The sequence below is a fragment of the Malurus melanocephalus genome, unplaced genomic scaffold, assembly GCF_030028575.1.
Source record: "Malurus melanocephalus ecotype Western Australia unplaced genomic scaffold, MMel_1.1 scaffold_788, whole genome shotgun sequence".
NCBI lineage: Eukaryota > Metazoa > Chordata > Aves > Passeriformes > Maluridae > Malurus > Malurus melanocephalus.
The window spans coordinates 14,414-35,562 of record NW_026624020.1 but is presented as its reverse complement, the minus strand read 5'-3'; the positions used below and the strand labels follow the sequence as shown (position 1 = coordinate 35,562).

The 21,149-nt window shown below is 38.5% G+C and overlaps 1 protein-coding gene across 5 annotated transcripts in view; it reads left to right on the top strand.

Annotated features, from left to right (window-relative positions):
* TBL1XR1 (TBL1X/Y related 1) overlaps window positions 1-20,803 on the top strand; it is a 102,633-nt gene extending 81,830 nt beyond the window's left edge. For 4 of the 5 annotated variants that reach the window (XM_057385105.1, XM_057385104.1, XM_057385107.1 and 1 more), the window contains 14 exons: window positions 1,349-1,451; window positions 3,635-3,780; window positions 5,244-5,463; window positions 7,343-7,475; window positions 8,118-8,259; window positions 8,555-8,618; window positions 8,720-8,817; window positions 10,469-10,529; window positions 11,720-11,841; window positions 12,324-12,398; window positions 14,807-14,934; window positions 15,106-15,271; window positions 16,128-16,229; window positions 17,958-20,803. In XM_057385105.1, coding sequence (XP_057241088.1) covers window positions 1,394-1,451; window positions 3,635-3,780; window positions 5,244-5,463; window positions 7,343-7,475; window positions 8,118-8,259; window positions 8,555-8,618; window positions 8,720-8,817; window positions 10,469-10,529; window positions 11,720-11,841; window positions 12,324-12,398; window positions 14,807-14,934; window positions 15,106-15,271; window positions 16,128-16,229; window positions 17,958-17,984 — 1,542 coding nt within the window. In that variant the 5' untranslated portion in view covers window positions 1,349-1,393 and the 3' untranslated portion in view covers window positions 17,985-20,803. Of the gene's footprint in view, window positions 1-1,348; window positions 1,452-3,634; window positions 3,781-3,932; window positions 4,428-5,243; window positions 5,464-7,342; window positions 7,476-8,117; window positions 8,260-8,554; window positions 8,619-8,719; window positions 8,818-10,468; window positions 10,530-11,719; window positions 11,842-12,323; window positions 12,399-14,806; window positions 14,935-15,105; window positions 15,272-16,127; window positions 16,230-17,957 lie in introns of those variants that run through there. The other variant, XM_057385109.1, reaches the window with a different exon arrangement.
* Window positions 20,804-21,149: the final 346 nt, after the last annotated feature.

The window sequence follows — 21,149 nt, the reverse complement described above, 5'->3', positions numbered from 1 at the left end:
GGAAGTGTGGGGTACGTGTGTACATACATGCATCCAATGTCACSAACAATTTGAGGGCTGGCAGYATAAGGCTGGTGTCACTTCAGAGCWTGTCAGAGGGAAATAATYATTGTATCATCTTCTGCTGKATTTTCTCTTTAGCAYAGCATTTTGTTTCAGTAAGGAAGGAAGGAAGGTGGTTCCTTGTGTCCTCACATTCCTTGTGTCCCTCGCCTGTGGGACGCCTGTCCCTCGCCACAGGGCCTGAGTGGGGAAAGCACAGAAACCAGCTTCCAGATAACATAAATGAGCGCTGCAAACACGGATGGAGCAGTGTTTTGGTAAAACACCGGATCCTTTAGCACGTTTTGCCGTTTCGAGCCCTTGTGTGCGTTCCTGGGCGGCATTTTTGTGTTTTTCGGTGTTTGTAACACAGGCGGGGCTGCAGTGCCATCTCCCGATGGCTCCGGCCGAGCCAGGCTGCTTGGGAAAAACACTCTAACACTTTAAACCTTGAAAAAAAGGAGGCTCCTTTGGTTCCGGAGGGGTGAAGAACGCTTTTGACACACAAGCAAAACGTTCCAGGTTTTTTTTTTTTCCCTTCAGCTACCCAGCTACAAAACTGTGGCTTGATGTGGCAATCTCCACAGTTCTGCTTTGAGGGGGGAGCCCTCTTTATATTAATAATTCAGGATTTCTCTGTGTGACAAATAGCACTTTCATCAAGTTTCTGCGGTTTGATCTGTCGTTTTTGGTGATGCAGCAAGATTTTAAAAATCAGTGACTGGCCTATGAAACAAATACTGCCATTTGTGTGTGTGTGTGTGTGTGTGTGTGTGTGTGTGTGTGTGTGTGTGTGTGTGTCTACATAAGGTAAAAAACCTTCTTTATGAGTCTCTCTAATTACATTTTCCTCTGAAGGAAAATACTGTTCCTCTTCCCACAGAATTTCTCTGTAAAAAAACAGTCTTAAAGATAACTTGCTCCACGTATGGCGACAAAACGTAGCTGAATAAAATTAGTGTTTGATCTTGCACACGGTGGAATGGGCTAATGRAACTCACTTGATTATTTTTTTAAACTAGTGAAAAAAGGCCTTTCTAGTACTGGTATTAAACAGCACAGTTCYCCAGTCCATACCAACTTGCATTGCMTGAGAATCCGGCCCTTCAATATTTAATTTACTGACCTTTATTTTGTGGTGAGACAAATGACTTTTTAATGACTTCAGTAGACTTATTTGCATCATAAAATAAAGCCATTGTCTATGCTGCCAGCAAGCTACTTACTTTATAAATATAGCATTTGTTGAAAAATACCTATTAGGTACTAAAAATATTTAATTGRCCTACTTTTTTTTTATTTGCAGGGTTGTGTCCTTTGTTGTGACCTCATGGTTTAACTGGGAATAAAGATGAGTATAAGCAGTGATGAGGTTAACTTCCTGGTATATAGATACTTGCAAGAGTCAGGTGAGTTTTTACAATTCTGGTTATTAAACAATGCATAATTTATTTGATCTTCATCTGTAACTGGCTTTAGCAAACACAGGCTCATTTAATTATTTTGCCAGTAGGCATGTGCTTCTGTCTGAACTGTTTCTTGGTGTTTCTTCTCAACAAGAGAGTGAATTCCTGCCAAGTTACCTTCTGTAACTTAATCAGATTTAGTCATTTGGAGTCTTCAGATGGCAGTCAACCAGCCAAGGACTCACTCGATTGCTAAAATGCATTTTCCTGGAGATCACTTCTCTGCAGGGTGATGATGGCACTTTGCACCATTTTCTTCAGGGCTGCTTGAGGAAGAAAATAGAATGATCAGCACAAAATGCTGTTTTTTCCTGTTGTCTTGGAGTGATGGTGCTTCTGTGAGCCAGTCTTGTGTAGCTGAATTCCTGGCCTGAGTGTGACTGTGGGAGGGCAGATGTGGCTTCAAAGAAAGAAGTGACAACTGTGACTATTACTTGTATCACTTGACTCTAGAGATGAACAGATTTTTTACAAGAATAACTCTTGGGGTTCCCAAAAGCCSCTGTCCCTGCAGGATGCTTTTTTGGAGGATCTTGTCCTTTGGTGTCAGTGTAGATGACATCTCCTCTTTCTTAGGAGAAAGAACAAATGAGCATTGAATATTGTCACACTTGAAAAGAAACCTTTTCCCTGTCTTATTTATCCAAACTGTATCTGTACAACACAAGCAAGAATGCAGCAGTGCTGCCTTATTTTCAAAGCTTCCCCAACCCAGTCGGATCAGCAGTTTGAGTTTGTGTTGCATGTTTGGGTTTCTCGATGCAGCCATATGGCTGCAGGGAGTTTGGTGGTGGTGGTTATTCTTGAAGCTCTGTAAGAGACAACATCATCTTTTACTCACAACTGTGATATTGATTGCTTAACACAGCCTACATTTAGAACGGGAAGATTTGACTGGAAGTCAGGGCATGCCCCAGTAAATGAACAAGTGATGATTGTCAGCTGGCAGGAGGGAAAATGATATCAGCAATACGTAAAGGAAGTCTGCATATTAAAGCAAAAACAAACTCCAGTCTTAAGACAACAGTGTAAGAGATCAGCTTTAATGTATATACATACAGATATATAAGAAAATTACACATATATTGCATATTTTACCTCGCTGCTTCAAMATTTACTGATTCTTAGTTTGTTTAGTGATTGCTGATGGGTGGCTTCAGGCTTCTTGAAAATGCATTCAGCTGATGCAGTGTATGTCCACTGCTCATGGACTTCCCAAATTGAGGCAGAGGAGCACCAGAAGCAGTGGTGGATGGCAGACTTTATCAGTTTCTGCTTGTCAACAGAAAACAAACCCTCATTTTTCCACCTGAATTTACTGAAAAACTACTACATGTTCTTATTCCAGTTGCAGATTGCTTTTGTCATAGAAGCCAAACTTAAAAAATTGCTTCATCTTCATTTGAAAGTTTGCAGGCGGCTTCTTGTGTACCTGACAGGGAAAAAAAGGAAAAAAAAAAAAGTGGTTTAAGAAAAAAAGCCATGACAGTAGAGTAAATTTGCTGAAACAACTATTTTTCTCTAGCTTAAATTCACTTTTTCAGGGTGATCAAATAAATAGCAAGGAGCTGCCATTGCTGCACCATAACCTGTTTGCCACTTCTTAATCAGTGCAYAGTGCTGATGTAGCTCTAAATGCCAGATCATACACGATTATGACAGCATTGTACCATGAGCTGAATTCTATTCACACAGAGATTCATTTCACTTTCATGGGTATCAAATCAGTGAGTAAAAATAGCAAGTGAGTCTTGTGTCTTGGATATTTACATTTATTTAATTAAATACTATGTGTGATATAATGCATAGATGTAGTTTGTGAATATATAAACATRTTTGAATGCTATAGTGAATTGTCTATGTTATATTGATTCGTGCACCCTTGTTTTGCCAATGATACTGTTATTAATGATTATGTATATATATGAACCTTGCTTTTCTATTTTGGTACACTTAAACTATGAGGGAATTGAGGTGTTTTAACAAGTTTTTTGGTAGTTAGAAGCATGCTATACCRTTATACTTTGCATAATTTTCTCAGGTTTTAAACAGAAGGTCCTACCATGGTACAGCAAGTAGTGTTGTCTATCTATAAATCAATTCTGATGTCTTTGCCTTGTCTTTAGGGTTTTCCCATTCAGCATTTACCTTTGGTATAGAGAGCCATATCAGCCAGTCTAATATAAATGGTGCTCTGGTGCCACCAGCTGCTTTGATTTCCATCATCCAGAAAGGTCTGCAGTATGTAGAGGCAGAAGTCAGTATTAATGAGGTWAGGAGGCTTTGCCTGCAGGAGCATTGTGTCCTTGCTTGCAGTAAGTTTGAATGTTAGTATTTTTTCTTAACTTTCTTGTATCCTATTTATTTACTTTTACTTCAGATTCCTTACTGCTGGTGTTCACCATGACTCCAGTGGTGGAACCAGAATGSAGTGACATAACTGGGTGGGGGTTCTGCCCAGTGCAGCCACACAACACCAGCCATGGTGTTCTGGCTCAGTGCTTAAAGGTCCGTTGTCCGTAGAGTTTTTGCCCTACTGTAATGTTGTTGTACATCCAGACAAGTGTGATAAGATAATAATTGAGACCAGTAATCTCTTCCRTTTTTATTTTTGTAGACTGGTGCTAGGGAGGTGGGAGAGTGCTATGCAGCTCTTGTTTGGGCTCTTGTGTCATTGCAGTGAAGTAATGTGAGCCTAAAGGCAAGGTTTCCAAGGAGAGAGAGGGTTTGAATTTGTGGCAGGAAGGCTGAAGGTATACGCCAGTTTGCCTTTTGCCTCTGCTGGCTAATTCATCTTGAGCAGGATCTATTAAATTTGATGTTTAAATGGTTATTCCAGCAGTACAGAAAGCTATGTATCTTCCTGCCTGATGCTGCAGACACTCGCCCTCAATTTCCATTCTCATTTGTGCCTGGAAGGTGAGAAGCCTTTCTATGTGTCAGCTAGATTACAGAAGGAAACTTTTTTCCCCCATTAATTCTGCTCACTTTCCAGTCTCCCTTATGTCTGCTGTTTGTGTAGTTTTCACAGTCCCAGTGAAGCAAATCCTTTCCCTTAGGAAGCCTCAAAAAAATAAAGCGAGTGCTAGGAATAGGAGGAGGAGACCCTATATTTATTGCAAGGAATCCTTCTAGCTCCTAAAAATAGATCCTTACAAAGCCCTAGCATATGTATAAGGGTATTTTTAACTGCGTCTTGTCCATTTCAGGATAAAATTCTTCCTTGTTGTTTGAAAGCATGCCAGCACTGTTTAAAAAAAGGAAGAAAACTAGTCAACTCTCCAGATAATATGTTTATGGAAAGTATTAGTCTAATAAGACTATAACTTCACAAGTCAGTGACCCGAGTTGCAATGTTTGCAGCTCTCTCTTCAAACAAACCATTAGATTCTGCTGCAGCCACTCATGTTTGAAATCATATTCATAGATAGCTTACAGAATTTCTGCTTTAGCAGACAATTCAGCAAACTCGAAGCAAACTACTTTTGATTCCATAGGCTGTCCCAGAGGCCTGCAGTCGTTTTTTTTTCACATTTATGGTGGCCACTTAACTTTAGACTGAAATTCCAATCCTGACCACAACAATGATGAGATATCACTTCCAGGGCCATATGTAAACCTCTTTATTATATTGAATCAAAACTTTTTCTTTAGTTTTGCTTGGAATCTTTGCCTAACAATGTTAATTTGTACTTGGTGTTGTCTTTTTTCTTTTCTCCCTGTGCTGTAACGTAGGATGGTACCTTGTTTGATGGTAGGCCGATAGAGTCTCTCTCACTGATAGATGCAGTGATGCCTGATGTGGTACAGACAAGACAACAGGCCTACAGAGACAAACTTGCACAGCAGCAGGCAGCAGCTGCTGCAGCTGCAGCYGCCACCAACCAACAGGGATCAGCGAAAAATGGAGAAAATACTGCAAATGGAGAGGAGAATGGAGCACACACTATAGCAAGTAAGTTGAGACAGAAATGGCCTTCACCTGTGTTAGCATTTCCTTGTCATTTATCATAGTACGAGCTTGTAGACACTGAGGTAAAAGTGCMGAGGTGGAAGTAACCCTTCAGCCTGCAGAGAATTCCTTCGTCGTGGGTGATTCTTGAACAGATTGTCTCACCTTTGGCTGTCCCAAGTTTTGATATCTGGGGTTGCAGKAGATGCAAAGTTCTGAATTCGTTAATTCACAATATTCCTGTGCCAGTCTCRCTTCCAGTACTGCTTCTTTTCCATCATCTGGAGGTTTTTCACRGGACCTTTCCATAAAAAGAAAAAAATAATCAGAGACATTCCTGTACAAGGAATGAGGAAAGGAGTCTGCCAGTCYATGGCTGGTTAGAAATGAGTATTGCTTGTGCAGCTCTATGGACTCCTTCCAACAGGTTCTGTTAATCCCTGCAAACTCCTTCCAACAGGTTTTGTTAATTCCATGCATCCCAGAGCTGTACCTGGCTCCCAGCAGGACAGACGTTTTTGTCATGCTGATGTCAGGGTTGCTAGGACAAGTCCTATGTCCCTTGTTTCGTTTATCAGTATCAGTTTTCATGATTTGTTATTCAAAATTGCTCGATGAAACTGCTCCCAGGTTTAGTTTATTCATTGCACATTTAAGAGTGGGAGTTAGCAGTTCTTGCTGTAAAAACACCTGAAGAGATGACGTTTTTGAGAAAATAACAGTATGTACAAGTTTTACAGCCTGATTTTACTAGTTTTTTTCATTAGTATGTATGATAAAAAGCTGGAAATGCAATTTTTGGCTGAAACAAATGAGCTCTCTACTTTGATGCTTTAATTTAAACATCTSAAAAGAATATTTACTTGATGACTTAGAACTGGATAGAGGAAGTATAGACCTCGGATCTCAGCCCTGTTAAATGTGATCTACCAGCAACCCCTGCTGGCTGTACAGCACTTCAGACTGGCATCGATCCTCTGAAGCAGTGCTTTGTGTGGTGCTCTTTGTGAAAAAATACTCATGTTTTAATCGCCTTTTCTATTTTCTCGCATGTACAAACAGTGATAGAGATCCTTAATGCTAAATTAAGCAATAGCTGTGAAATTATTTCTTTACCCGCAGTGAATAAATATGGAACAGGTGAACTGTGCGGCATTTCTTACATTCTGCATTTGCACTCATTGTGAATTTATTTTTAATAATAGAAAATGATTGATGTAGATGCCAAGAAAACTGTTTTGTCAGTTGAATTACCCTCAGTATGTTCTACACATCAATATGGATTCAACCTCACTTCTGTGCAGAAAGTTACGCTGCCATAATTCCCYGAAGAAGTTTGAGAAGCTTGGTTATCAGTTTGCTCTGTCACCAAATGTGATTATATTAATTAAAGCCATTTTGTAAATGGAGTGTCTAMGATGTAGATTTAAAACCTGTTTGACTGCAATTGGTGAAGAGAGGTTTTTGAAAACAAATGTGTTATAAATGTATTTTTAAAGCACARGCTAGACTAGTAACATATTGTACTATGCAGTATTGGGCCTGAAAAACTGAGTACTTGTAACAGCATTTTTTTCTTTTTTAGCATAGCGAAAAATTAACTTTTGGCCTCAATTCTGAAGCTCCAAAATTAAATCCATTTGGATGTGAAGGTTTACAGGGGCGAAGAGCTTTCTCACATTTTTGAAACTCCCCATCTGTTTATAGAGCTTCATTAATTGGAACTGAAAAAATAAAAGAGCGTGACAGCTCTGTCAAGTTTTTGAATCACATAAATTGTGAATYCTTGCACTCATCCCAGAATAATCTGAACCATACAGTAATCACAGTGTCCCAAAATACTAAAATCCACCTCTCTCTACTGTTGTTTCCCATAATGCAGATAATCACACGGATATGATGGAAGTAGATGGAGATGTTGAAATCCCTCCCAACAAGGCAGTGGTGCTGCGTGGCCACGAATCCGAAGTGTTCATCTGTGCCTGGAATCCCGTTAGTGACCTTTTGGCCTCAGGGTATGTGCACTGACCACGTGTGCATGGAATATCTGTGCTCATGGGGAAGGCAGCAGGCTCAGGGAACACCTACCCCAAACATTAATTGCCACAGTATTTGCTCTTTAGAAAATAGTGCTTTTAAATGGAATTATTCATTGTATTTTCATTTTTATTATTATTAATTTCATGGGGAGGGCAGCAGGCTCAGGGAATACCTGCCTCAAAATGTCAAATGCCACAGCGTTTGCTCTTTAGAAAATAGTGCTTTTAAGTGGAATTATTCACTACAGTAGTAATAGTAATAATAATAATTGTTGTTATTTGGAAAAAAATGATATTTAATGTTATAGTTATTATTTTACTTATCACATATATATTACATAGCACATACTATATATTGTCATATTATACATTATATACAATGTATTATATATTATATGACTATATATACTATTATATATATGATTAGTATACACACTATATATTATTATTATATAGTGTATATTAATAGTACATTGTATATTAATAATATAGTGTATATTGCACATTGTGTATTATCTAATAATATGGGCTATCATTATAATGATACATATACATGAAATAAATGGGATTCCCCATGTTTAAAGGGCAGGATTTCTATCCCCCCTGGCTGTYTTGCAGATCTGGTGATTCGACAGCACGGATATGGAACCTCAGTGAGAACAGCACGAGCGGCTCCACGCAGCTGGTGCTCCGGCACTGCATCCGGGAAGGGGGGCAGGATGTACCCAGCAACAAGGACGTGACATCGCTGGATTGGAACGTAAGTACCAGYGGCAGGGCTCAAAGTACCCCCAGGAAAATTGTGCTTGCAACACCTCATGGTCGAATTTTAAGTGGTGGTGGCGGTGTCCTCTGTGGCAGCACCTGAAATGTTTCTGTTTCGAGCAGTATTGTAACCTCCTCTGTAGTACTTCGAAAATTTCTTTTTAATAAGTTGTAATCAGTGGAATAAATATCATAAATCCTGTGCAGATATATTCTACCTCAAATTTTCTTTGTGCTCTTTAGCTTTGAGTTAAGCAGTAAAAATAAATAAATAACMTTTTTGCTGGCAGAGTGAAGGTACGCTTCTAGCAACTGGGTCTTATGATGGCTTTGCAAGGATATGGACTAAAGATGGTAAGCAAAATAYTTTTATATTTACAACATATTTTCCTATATTGTGGCTCACAGCATAGTTTTTTATTTTTTAATGTATTCATATCAATGTAAATTTTCAGGTAATCTTGCCAGCACCTTAGGGCAACATAAAGGTCCTATATTTGCGTTAAAATGGAACAAGAAAGGAAACTTCATTTTAAGTGCAGGAGTGGACAAGGTGAGATAATTTTTGGTAAAATTAAAATTCTTTCCTTCTCCATTATAATATTAACTGTAAGCAAAATAGCAAAACTATGAAAAGTAAGTAAATGAAGCTAAAGGCATGGGATGTAAATACATGCTTACAAAGATTTTGATATGCTTAGCAATGTTTCCCTGGGTTTTRTAGTAGTTAATTGAGATATTTTAATTTCTTAGATTTCAATGTCGGTGGATCTCTTCCCGTTTAGGTTAGCCTAAGTTGGAAAGTTAAGTGCATTGAAACCAGAAACACTAAATCTTTGTAAAACCAAACCATCTAATATTTAGTGAAGCATCATGCAAAGCCTCAGGTAAAGAAATTCTGCTAGAGGGATAGGTTCAGGCCAAGTTGGGCATCAGTCAAGCCTGAGAATGATTAAAAAGATTAGAGCTGGAACATAAGGAAGGTTGATATATGTGGCTGGGGAGGGGCCAGCTGTGTAATGCCATGGAGCTCATAGTTTGTTTTATTTCACATTTCTAGACAAATTTAGGCTCCCATGATCTTTCAATTCAGAGCTGCTGTTAGTGTGAGAGGTTTTATGAATGGTAGAAAGGGCACAGAGTGATGAGAAATAGACTTAAAGTGAATTCAGAGAATCAAATAGACTATTCCAAGAGTAAGGAGAGTTGATTTTTCCCTCTAACTGATTCAARGTACAGAAGTCAGCACAGGTTTTCTGTTAGTGAGAGTGGCAAACTGGAGYCTCAGTACAATATCTTAAAACTGGCAGTGTCACTGTAAAGTAGTAAATTTTCTCCTTTATTTGTTTAGTTTTTTTCCTGCATGCATTTAACCTGGTTTGCTTTAGTAGCCAGCTTTATAAATGCTTGTGCTGGCACAAAGGAAGGAAAATTTAATGTCTCAAAGCATGGAAGGGATGTGTTTACTCTTTTGGCAGCTGTGATGGTTATGCCAGTTTTTAAATATTTGTGGAGGTACAGTTTTCATTTGCAGAAAAATAATTAAGGAAGAAATAGAAGCCTTATTTCAGTCAATAAAACTTCTTGTACAAACTGAGATTATGCTTAGGCTCCTTTTCTGTAATTTATTTGTGTGGCCAGTTCCTGCTTCCATGGAATTTGGTGTCAAAATTTTCATAGATCATTAAGGTAGATCAGGGATATTGGCATATAATRTAGTGATCAGAAGATACCAGTGTTGTCATGTAAGGTTTCTTTAACCAGAAAGCTTTCCAAGTGTCGGCATAGAACCACTCAGAACAAAATTACACCTCAGTATGTGACTAATTGTTAAGAAGGTCTCTTTAGGGACAAGTGAGTAGTTGATATTACAATATGAATATACAAATATTTGAAATTAAAGTAGGTGTGTGGAATGGATTACAAGAATATAAATAGGACTAAGGGGATAAATCTGTTTCAAAGCCTACAAATTCCTTCTTCCCTCTAGACCCCAAAATGTTGTGATCAAACACCTTTCTAATGCAATCTTAAWTTTTCTACTCTTATCTGTACATCTACTGCTATTTCCTTTAGTTCTGAATAAAAATCTAGAAATGTATAATCAGGAGCAGGTTTGGGTTAGGGTCGTGATTGGTGGTAGTTGTGGGGAAATTAGTGATTTGTACAAGTTTTTTTATTGTTTACTTATCTGTTTAACACAGACCACAATTATTTGGGATGCCCACACTGGTGAAGCCAAGCAGCAGTTTCCTTTTCATTCTGGTAAGTCTTGATTTTATCATTCAGATTTGTCATCTATCATTCAGGTTTGTCTTTTGAAAAGACAAAAACGTGTTACTTGTTAAAATTAATTTAAAAATCTGGTGTTTATTGTGCTTATTTGCATAATTTTAAAACTTTACAGGTAGTCTTTGGTTACTGATTCCTGTATTCAAATTTTGAGAATGTAAACAAAGATAGATTTGTTCTGATTTTATAACTCACAATTTTACTGCARTCCATGAAAGTTGTAAGAGATAAATAATCCAAGAATTCCTGACTTTCCATAGTACAGTGGCAGATAAATCRTGTGGGTGGGCCACAAGGGATTTCTGTTTATCACCTAAGAGCTGCATYTGTCATCTTCCTGCTCCAGTAATCCCACCCCATATCCCGTTGTTCCACTGTCCCCAATTTGTTTGGCCACAAAGCAGCTGAAAGCTGCTCACTGGCCAGCTGGGGTGGGAGTGCAGGAGGTCAGACAAATTGCTTTGTGGGCTGCATGCTGAGCAATCCTGCCAGAGTCAGCTGGAAAACAGGATGGAGAAGATGACACAAGTGTCATTGAAGGGCCTTTAAGAAACGTGTCTTGTTCCCACTTTTTATTCCACTCGCACCACTTCTCCAGTGGCATGACAGCAGCCAAAAACATCAACTCAGCATTTACTGCAAGCAGTTCTCTGTGCTCTCTGCCATAAATAGCTGGCCTGATCAAATGGAGTATGTTGTCCATGGTTAAGTTTCAAGTTTCCACACCTTACAATGCTGGAATTAAGAAAGGAAATAAATCCTTACCTTTCYCTGGCTGCCATCCCTGAGCAAGAGCTTTTGGTGGAGATGAGCTCATGCATGATGATGTGTCAAGTTGTGGGAACCTGTTCTATGTCTTGACTCCTAAGGTTTATTTATACATGAATTAACTACAACTTGATGTCCTGCTGCACTGTCTTCTGTATAACTCTGATTTCAAATGTCATTTCATTATAATGACTTATATTAAATTTTGTTCCATTTAGCGTAAGACTTGTTTTGACTGCATTTCTTACTCTTCATAGTGTGTATCTTCAGAAATGCTGTAAACTTAATGATTGCTTCCTGTTGGCTTTTGTTCTAAGGTGTTGCATGCTAAATTTGCACATCAAATTCCTGCAGAATGCATACTATAGCTTTAAATATCTTCCTTTTTCTTTCAGCACCAGCATTAGATGTTGATTGGCAGAGTAACAACACATTTGCCTCTTGCAGTACAGACATGTGTATTCACGTTTGTAAACTAGGACAAGATAGGCCCATCAAAACCTTCCAGGGTCACACAGTAAGTACTGGAAAATGGGGGTTGCTCTGTGATGTTTTTATTAGTGAGAGATTGGGGGCCCAGAAAACTTGGTGTAATCATTGGTCATTGGCTATAGATGCACACATTGGTAGTTGTGGTTAAGATCTTAGGGTAATCATAGTCTCTGTGATTATCAGAACAATTCTCATCCCCATGTGCAACTTCTTTTACCAGTGCTAGGATGCAAAAGTGAGGTTTGGAAGAAGAAACATGGTAACTTCAAGACTGTGCCACATGGTGTACAAGTACGCATGGGAAATGTGATAAATGGATAGCAAAAAGCTGCTGTTATTGAAGGCAAAGCTGTGAATGAAAATTGTTAAAATCATTATTTTAAACTTACTATTTTATTATTACTAAACTTTAAAATTACACGAATACTCATAACTGCTTTATCTTTTGCAAGCTGTCATTTGTAATAGAAGGGAAGACTCCAACTTACTCTTAWTGTTCAATTTTAGAATGAAGTAAATGCAATCAAATGGGATCCAACTGGTAATCTGCTGGCATCCTGCTCTGATGACATGACTCTAAAGGTAATGGGAGTTCTRGGGCTGGCCCTTGTCTTTGTAGGACTCTGGAATGCACACCACTAGCCTGGGCAGTCCAGCAGTATCACTGTACTTTCCCTGTTGTCCAGTATTTGTTCTTTATTAATATAACAAGGTTAGGCAATCCTAGAAATCCTTGTTAATCAGAGCCAAGCTTTGGTCCAGAGAACTTGTTACAGGCTGCCAGCCTGAGACTCGGAGCATGATTTATTAGGTGCTTTTAGCTGTTTACAGAATCAGGTCATTAATCATTAAGCTGTCACACTTGATGGTTGCTTTTGGTTAAAAGAAAAAGTTGGAATGCATGTCATGTAGCACATACAAGAATGGGTGACTTGCTTCTTTCCTGGTTTTCTTCTGCGTTCCTCCTCTTTCTAAGTTGAAATCTTTGGCATGTTGTTTCTTCAAAGGCTGTGTGCACTGGATTTTTCCAGTTCATCAGGAGTCATTKTGTAGTTTTCAATCACACCTACGCTTGTCCTCCAAATGATTCATAGCAATGTGCTTTCTTGTAGAATTGGGGCAAACYTGTGAGTGCAGAGGACACTGTAACTTACACATGACTTCAGGGCACACTAGAGATCCTTACAAAAAATGCCACCAGCAGAAATGAGGCTGTTCATGCCTGCCAGGCCTGTGCTGCTTCCATGATACAGATGCTTTCCATWCTCCCATACTGCTTTACATTTACTGGGAGCTTTAGCACTGTGCTTGATAGAGCTTGATGATACGTTTCTCACATTGACAGCACTGTCCTGCTAGTAGCCCTTGGGACAGTTAATTCCATCCAGCTCACTGTTATGTAATCAGGGAATGGCTGAATGAGTAGCCACATATCCCTCCTGCTGGCACCCGGTCAGGCTCTGGCAAGGGAAATCACCTTATCTAAATACAAACACTTAAGCACTAAGCCTCCAGTCTAAAGCTAGATGTCTAGACATCTCCAGTCAGTACTGTCTAGCATTGCTGAAAGCAAGTTATCCTTTCCTGAGTTAAGTGTCTTAAGTCAAGTGTGATGAGTAAACCCCTGAGAGCATCAGTTGTTTTCCACTGGCAGTGGATGGAGTTAAAATAGCCAGCTTAAGCCAGGTATTTAATACTTAAACAGCTGAAACCCCAGGGTGATGAATTCCAGTCTAGAGCTCGAGCTGTGGCTCCTGCCTCTCTGTTGGTAGAGGTGACTACTGGGAATGTGTCAGCATTTGTGGGATTCAGGCAATTAACTTATTGGTGGCTGTTTCAAATTGAGCCCTGGATGGAAAGAATGTTATTGTTTTGTTCAGGATTAGCTCAAATGCCRAGTGCTTGAGGATAAGTCTGCACATCACTAATCACCTGTGGATCACTTACTTTCCAATGGCAGAAGGAATAAATAATAGGTTTTGAAGCACATGGAAGGGGCCTAGTGATTTATTTACTTAGTTAGTTCATAACTACAACTTGATGTTCTCTAATGCAGCTGAAAGGGCCTCCTTCATCTATGCTAGTTTTGGGAAGAGAGGCTAGATTTTGATCCCATCCATTTAAACTGGAAATACAATTTCAATTCTGTCTGCACACTGAAAATCAATTTCCTCTTCAGCRAAGCAGCAGTTCTGAAAAGCACCATTTGTTTAAACATGCACCTCAATTGCATCTTAGACACAGYTGGGCTTAAACATGATCCTGTTAGCTTTTTCTTACAAAAGGTGTGCTAAAAGAATTACTGAAACAGATATTATTTTTAAAAGCACTCCTACGGCCATATCAAGTTTCACATGTAGGAAAAGGTATAAAAGCCTTCCAAAATCCCTTCTGTCAGAGCAATGTAAATTCTTAATAAAGTTAYTTAGTTTGTTGAGCATGGTCATGCAGGAGTTGGAGTCCTCTAATGACCTCTGTGAAGTACTGAACACTGAAATCTGGCAATGCAAATGTTAGTAAGTCAGGAAAATGCCATAGTGGTATTTGCATCTATGGATTTGTATGAAAACAGAAAATTTCTCTACCATCCCTTTATTTCACTCAGTCAGTGTAGCAAGAAGTTCATTTAAAAATAGGACCGTGGTATTTTATCAACTCAGGCATGAACATTTACATATTGCTCTTCTCATTTCAGCATCTGCTCTCATCCCTGCACTTTTCAAGGGTTTTGCAGTTAAACTCAGGCAGATTGGTTTCTATAGGCAGCACCTTTATTAGTCATTAACCTCACTGGGGACTTATGACCCAAAGAATAAAAGGTCYTGGAATAATACTTGGCATAATTACTCTAGAAACCTAGCAATCATAGCAAATGTTTTGAGTGGCCTAAAAGGTAACAGCCTGCAAATGATACAGAAGAAAGAGGTAAAATGTATTTTAGTACAATATTGCACTAAATGTATTCCTGCTTTTTTATCTTTTTATCATAGATCTGGAGTATGAAACAAGACAGTTGTGTCCATGATTTACAAGCACACAACAAAGAAATTTATACTATCAAATGGAGTCCTACAGGACCAGGAACAAATAAYCCAAATGCCAATCTTATGTTAGCAAGGTACTATTTAATCCTGGTTTTAAATGCTTGTTAAACATTTTTTTTTTGCTTCACTTTCTATAAATGTAAGTTCAAAGAATGTTTTGAMGCATGTAGGATACTTTATCATATTCTGTTTGCATTAGCAACAAAAATTGAGATGTAATTAATCTCTGTTTTTTTCCTTGACAGTGCATCCTTTGATTCTACTGTTAGGTTATGGGATGTAGACAGAGGAATTTGTATTCATACTTTGACAAAACATCAAGAACCTGTGTACAGTGTAGCTTTCAGTCCTGATGGCAGGTACCTGGCCAGTGGCTCCTTTGATAAATGTGTACACATCTGGAATACACAGGTACAGCTCTTCTCTCTGTTGAGAAGTTTGTGTTTTGGTCTTTTCCATCCTTCCAACTTTTGTTGTTCCATTGTTTTTCAACCACAAAGAGCTTTGCCATTCATAACACGCTGATTCTCTCCTTGTTCTAAGATTACTTCTGTTAATGGATGTACATTTAATTTCTCACTTTGAATGCTTGCCTGTGGTGAAGTAATAATTGTCKTTACATTGTCTTTACAAACAAACCWAAAAGACCCRACCAAAAACTCACCGACAAAACCMCACATTCAACAAAGTGACTCCAAGAACGTGTTTCATCCAAAAATTACCTTTGTTAACTCTGAACTTTACATTCCTGATAAAACAGGGCCTTTTGTGAAAAATGATGACTGGTTGTAGACATGCTAATCTGATTAGCTGTTTCACTGAATTTCTGTGACCAACAAGGGAGTGAAAAGTGAGGCAAGATAATGGTGTTTCTATGTAACTTTCTCAAAAAGGACAYTATTACTTGTTTTGTATTTCTGGCAAATAACAAATGCTTGTTATGTTTGAAAGCCTAGAGGTCTTGTTGTCGGGCATGATGCAGTCTCTGGCTGCTGGGAATTGGGTATTAATTTTTGAAAGGCTYGTTTTAGTAACTGGAAGTAGTCATGACCATCTCCAGTTTTGCCTGTCAAACAAGAGCTCAGGATGCAACAGTTGTGTCACACTCTTTAACACGGTGCTGAGACTGTCCACCAGTCTCATCTGGACTGCTTTCCTCTGAGAATTTCAGCTTTTAAAAGCAGTGGGGAATTTTTATATTGTGTACAAATTGTGCTTCTTGGCTTTGATTTTGTTGTCTTAATTACTTGTCTTGTCCCTTTTTTAGACAGGTGCCCTAGTTCACAGTTATCGGGGAACAGGAGGGATTTTTGAGGTTTGCTGGAATGCAGCAGGAGACAAAGTTGGAGCAAGTGCTTCAGATGGTTCAGTAAGTGTTGCTTGACTTGGTTGATGTTCTAGTAACAAACATCTTCTGGGAATCTTTTAGCCAACAATAAAGATAAAATTTCCATCTGTAGCTGAAGGTTGAATAGAGCCAGCTCACTTGTAGGTTTTCACCTGTAACCATGCTGGGATATTATAAGGAGAATATCTTTATTCCAGTTTAAGGCATCACTGTTCTAAGCCCTCCAAAAACCTTAGAAGGTGGAGATATCTCCAGTTTATATTTTCTGTTCCTGCTGGGGCTTAGTGTRTTCAGTGTTGCTGGTCTGAAAACAAATTTGTTTTTCTTCCTCTGCCCTTTTCGAGTGAAAATGCTCAGTGTAGAAGATATTTTTATAATGCATGACAGGAATGAAATACCTTCTGCATTGCATTCAACAGCAAAACAAAGTGCAGGTTTCTAAATGCTTGCAATTAAAAAKCTCCTAAAAATGTCAGCAGCTATGTATAAATACCAGTCTGCTTATTTTGCTTAGAAGAAGCAGGGAATAAAATAATGTTTAACTAATCATACATGCCCCCGTGTCATTTCACAGCAGGGTGTTGGAGCATCACCTCCTGGCTGCTCTGAAACTGTCCTGCAGAGAGCTGCAGTGAGATAGGAGTGTGCAGGGTCTTCATAACCTCAGCAATGCTGGGCTTTTGCTTGCCTCTCTCTTACTGAGGCTTGTAAAGAAAGGAGAGGAGAGCCTAAGAAAAAGCAAAATTAAAATAAAATGATTGTGATAAGGAAGCTCTGTAGCTTCCTTTAACAAACGGCAACAAAAAACAATCCTGGCTGCTTAGGTAGTCCAGTGTCTCAGGTGGTATCTTAACACAGGTCCCAAAGCATTTCCCTCCTGAATACTCCATGCTGGTAAGTAAGGTTGTTTAGAGTTCAAAATGGCAAATAGGAAGTTCTGGATTTTAAGAAGACTAAATTCTAGATAATTAATTTTGATTGGTCTCTCATATCATTTTAGTCTTGTAAGCACAGGCAATATCATAAAAGGACAAAAGCTCAAGGCATATCCTGAGTAGAAATTAATTATCATTCCCCCCAGATGACCCTTTTTTATACATGCTGTGCAACCTTTACAGTCCTCCAATTAATTTGGCCCAAGAGGCTGATGGTACTTGGAATAGATTTGTTTTCATTTAGTTTCTGATTTTTATAAAAAATTTGGGCTCAATTTGTTCTGTATTGTTTGGTAGCGAAAGCCCTTCTCATCCACTCGGTTTTAAATGTGCTTGCAGCTGGTAATACCTTGTGTGTGGTTATATTTCACTAATAGATTTCTGTATCTGACAGACCCAGAAGCACTACTTAGTGGAGATTTTGAGAAGACTAAAACTGGATTTGTACACCGTTAACTGTTTTTCTGATCCATTTTAGTACTTGTCCACGTATTTTAATTTAATTTTCTATTTTTATAGTCTAGATTCGAGTAAGATCTCAGCCTCACAGTATTAAATAACAGACAAACARCTTATATAAGATGTTGTTGCTGTTCTGATAGTAATTCTGGAGGCAGCAGTGCCCTTAACACTGGGGCTGGCTGGGGGTTCATAAAGGGCTCACCTGGTCATTTTGATATTATTTAATCACTGTTAATAGATGTAAGGTTAAGTTTACACACAATCCATGTCAGATTTTGCTCAGATACATCACAGAGAGCTGCGAATCGTGTGCTGTTGTGCAGTTTCTGTATCTGTGTCTCTCTCTTTGCAGGTTTGTGTATTAGACCTCCGGAAATAGCGCTCTTAGTTGGAAGCCATGGACCGACTATGAATGTGTACATAGCCAAAATGACTGTCCCTGACCCATGTACTGCTATAGTCCCAATCGAACCATGGCCAGTCCACTACAGCCAAATGTAAAAGAAATATATACATATACTGTATATAAAAAGAAAAAAAAATTTAAAAAAAGAAAAAAAAAAAAGAGGAAAAAAAAATTTACACCCTGAAGAGGATGACAGAGTTTTGTCACAGCTTGTGAATCCTGTTCACCAAGTGCTGGAATCTGCTGTGCCCCAAAATAACATTTAAAGGTTTTGGATATGAAAAACAGAAGAGAGCGAGAGAGAGAGAGAGAAATATACCATATACAAGAGCAGACCCATATACATACCAAATTCAGAAGATATTAATGGCAGCCTTCATTACCCCTTCCCCCATTAAATCCATTCTCATGTGGATTGTGGGGTATTTTTGTTTTCCTTCTCAGTAGTTGAGCAGTTTGTGTGTACAGAGAAAATGGACTTACAGAAATCTGCAGCAGTAGTTTTTTCTTTGCTTTTAACCATTGGGTTTTCTGTTTTGTTTTTGGTTAAGTTTACGGATGCATGAAGTAAGGGAGTGAATTAGTTTCTTGTTTATATTTTTTTCACCTTGGAAAAAAAGAAAGCATTTCTTTGAAACATGTTTTGATGCATTCTTTGAAGAGGTAGTTTGAACCTGACAATGTTTGGTACATTTTGTGGCTCCCAGAGCACAATTTTGTGAACAGAGGGAGGGTGGAAAAGGGATTAGGGAGAGAGAAGAAAAAAAGAAAATCCTTCTTTGTGGCGTGATATTTCACGTCCTTCTCATCTACAAAGTGTGATGGAAATGGGTATAATGCTATGTTTGATTTTCTGGTGACATGGCTGAAATGCAGTAATTTCTGATTTGGGACATAATTCTGCGCCAAACTTAAGAACAGAAGGGCACAAAAACACAGGAAAAAAATACAGGGATGCAAAAAAAAAAAAAAAGAAAGAAAAAAGGAGAAAAAACGCATCTTCTGTTGCTTTAAGACTATAGCTGAAATATGGTTAAATTGTGCACTATTGTGAAAAGGAGCAAAATATAGCTGGGGGATTTTGTTTGAGAGGTTAAGATCTTTCTGGACAAGGGTTCATGCCACAGCTTCTTTGAGAGTTGCCCATCATTATTTGTAGGAGCTTAGATGTATAATTGTAACCAAACTCCAGTATTAAAAGTATTTCATGTAATTTTTCTTTATTAAAATAAAATCTTTGGCATATATTTGATAACACTGCCATTAAGAGGCAAAATGTTTACTACCTTAGATTTAAAAAAAATCTTAAACAGAGGACTTGCTTCAAGTTTATTTTAATAGCAGTGATTCAGCTTATTTAAAAGATGAATACTTGCACTAATTCCCCTGCTGCTCCAGTCCTGCAGTTTATTGTATCTCGTGACTACATTTTTTTCCAAATATAGGGTAGATGTAAGCTGCTATTTTTTTAATAATCACTACTATATAGTGTCTTTTACTCTGTTTACAATATCAAGTATTTTTCTTACAATGACAGATGTATATGGCGAACCTTTTTCTGCTCATGTGATTAAAAGTATACTAATAGTGATTTTATTTGTAAATGATAGCATGAGGTTGTGTTTATGTGTATGTGTAGTCAAAAAGGTTGCATCATGTCTTGCATAAGATTCCAAGAGTGTAAATTTATAAAAAGAGAGGTTGTCAAATTTATGTCACAGACATTTTACTTAAGGAATGGTTTATATTACAGAGCTTTGCAAAGTTATCAGTTTTATAACACTATTTCAATCACAATTAATTTTGTGGCTTATGATTGTTAGTCTCTAACCTATTTTTTTATTCATTTGGGGTTTTTCTCCCCCCTCCAAGTTAAGTATAAATTCATTTAATTGAGATAATGCAGCTTTGACATTTTAACCATTGTTCTTTAGGCCTCAATTTCTGCTATTTCCATGAAATAAAYACGACTTGAAGCAAGTCTGAGTTTGGCTAAGGTAGGGTAGCAATTTGCCAGCGGTAAAGRCAAGTCAACAATACATTGTTTATATATACCCCAGGATTATACTGCTATCATACACAGCATTTAAAACCAAGTCATATCCATAAAGACAGTTATCCATGGTGGTTCTGTGCCAGCTATTTTTAGGGTTTTGGAACATATTGCAAGTGTTTAGAGCAATTACCCTGTGAGTTACAATATGTAGGAAACCTAATATATTGAGTGTCTGGCACTTGAAATATTGCTTTTATTGCTGGAGGTCCATGACTGTGGCTGACCTCTGTCATTTAATGAAAAAAAATAAAAATAAAAAAAAAATTCTGTGCAATAATTTTAAACTGTGCTCCCAGGAATAGACACAAATGTTTTGAGTATGTTTAAGCTGCATTTTTCGTTTAGCAATGCATTTGTCAATTGCACTGAATTTAAATCTGAAAGTCAGAAGTGATTCTTGATAGTACTTTTGTATTTTAATATGGACAGTTTATTCATTTTCATAAAAGTTATTGGATGATTCTTTCAGCCAATCTAAACAATTGTGGTGGAATTCTGTGACATAGCTGCAAAATCACACAGCCATGTTTTAGGGTATTGCCATTTTCCTCTTTCTCAATCATCAGCTGTTTTGGTTGTAATTCTAGCTGCTTCAGCGTAGCATCACACACTCAGAAATAGAGAACACCAGAGCTCCAGTGTGTCCAGGGCTGTCAGGGGCTGGGTCCGGCAGGAGTGGCGGCTCTGTTGGCTCYGGACGAAGCGAGGGCCRGCAGTGCCCACTGYCCTGGGGCTGGACCAGSGTCCCCAAGCCAGYRTCCCTGAGCCAGSGTCCCCAAGCCAGTGTCCCCAAGCCAGGGTCCGGCCGTAGCTGTCCCGCTGTCCTGCCTCCCATGCCACAGTGCTGCTCCTGCTCCCACCGCCCCGTTCTGCCATCCCATCAACCAAAACAAAGACAAACCACAGAACCGTGACGTTAATTATTTGTTCTTTATGGCACAAAGGCCTCGCGTTCCACGGTGAGGCAGACTGTCCAAATTGCTCCTTTCAAAGGGGAAGCCAAACGGCAGCAAGGCCCTGACTTTGTGTAGCCTGTGTGTACATGCTCAGTCTTACAGATGGAGTCATTCCTGTTTTTGTCA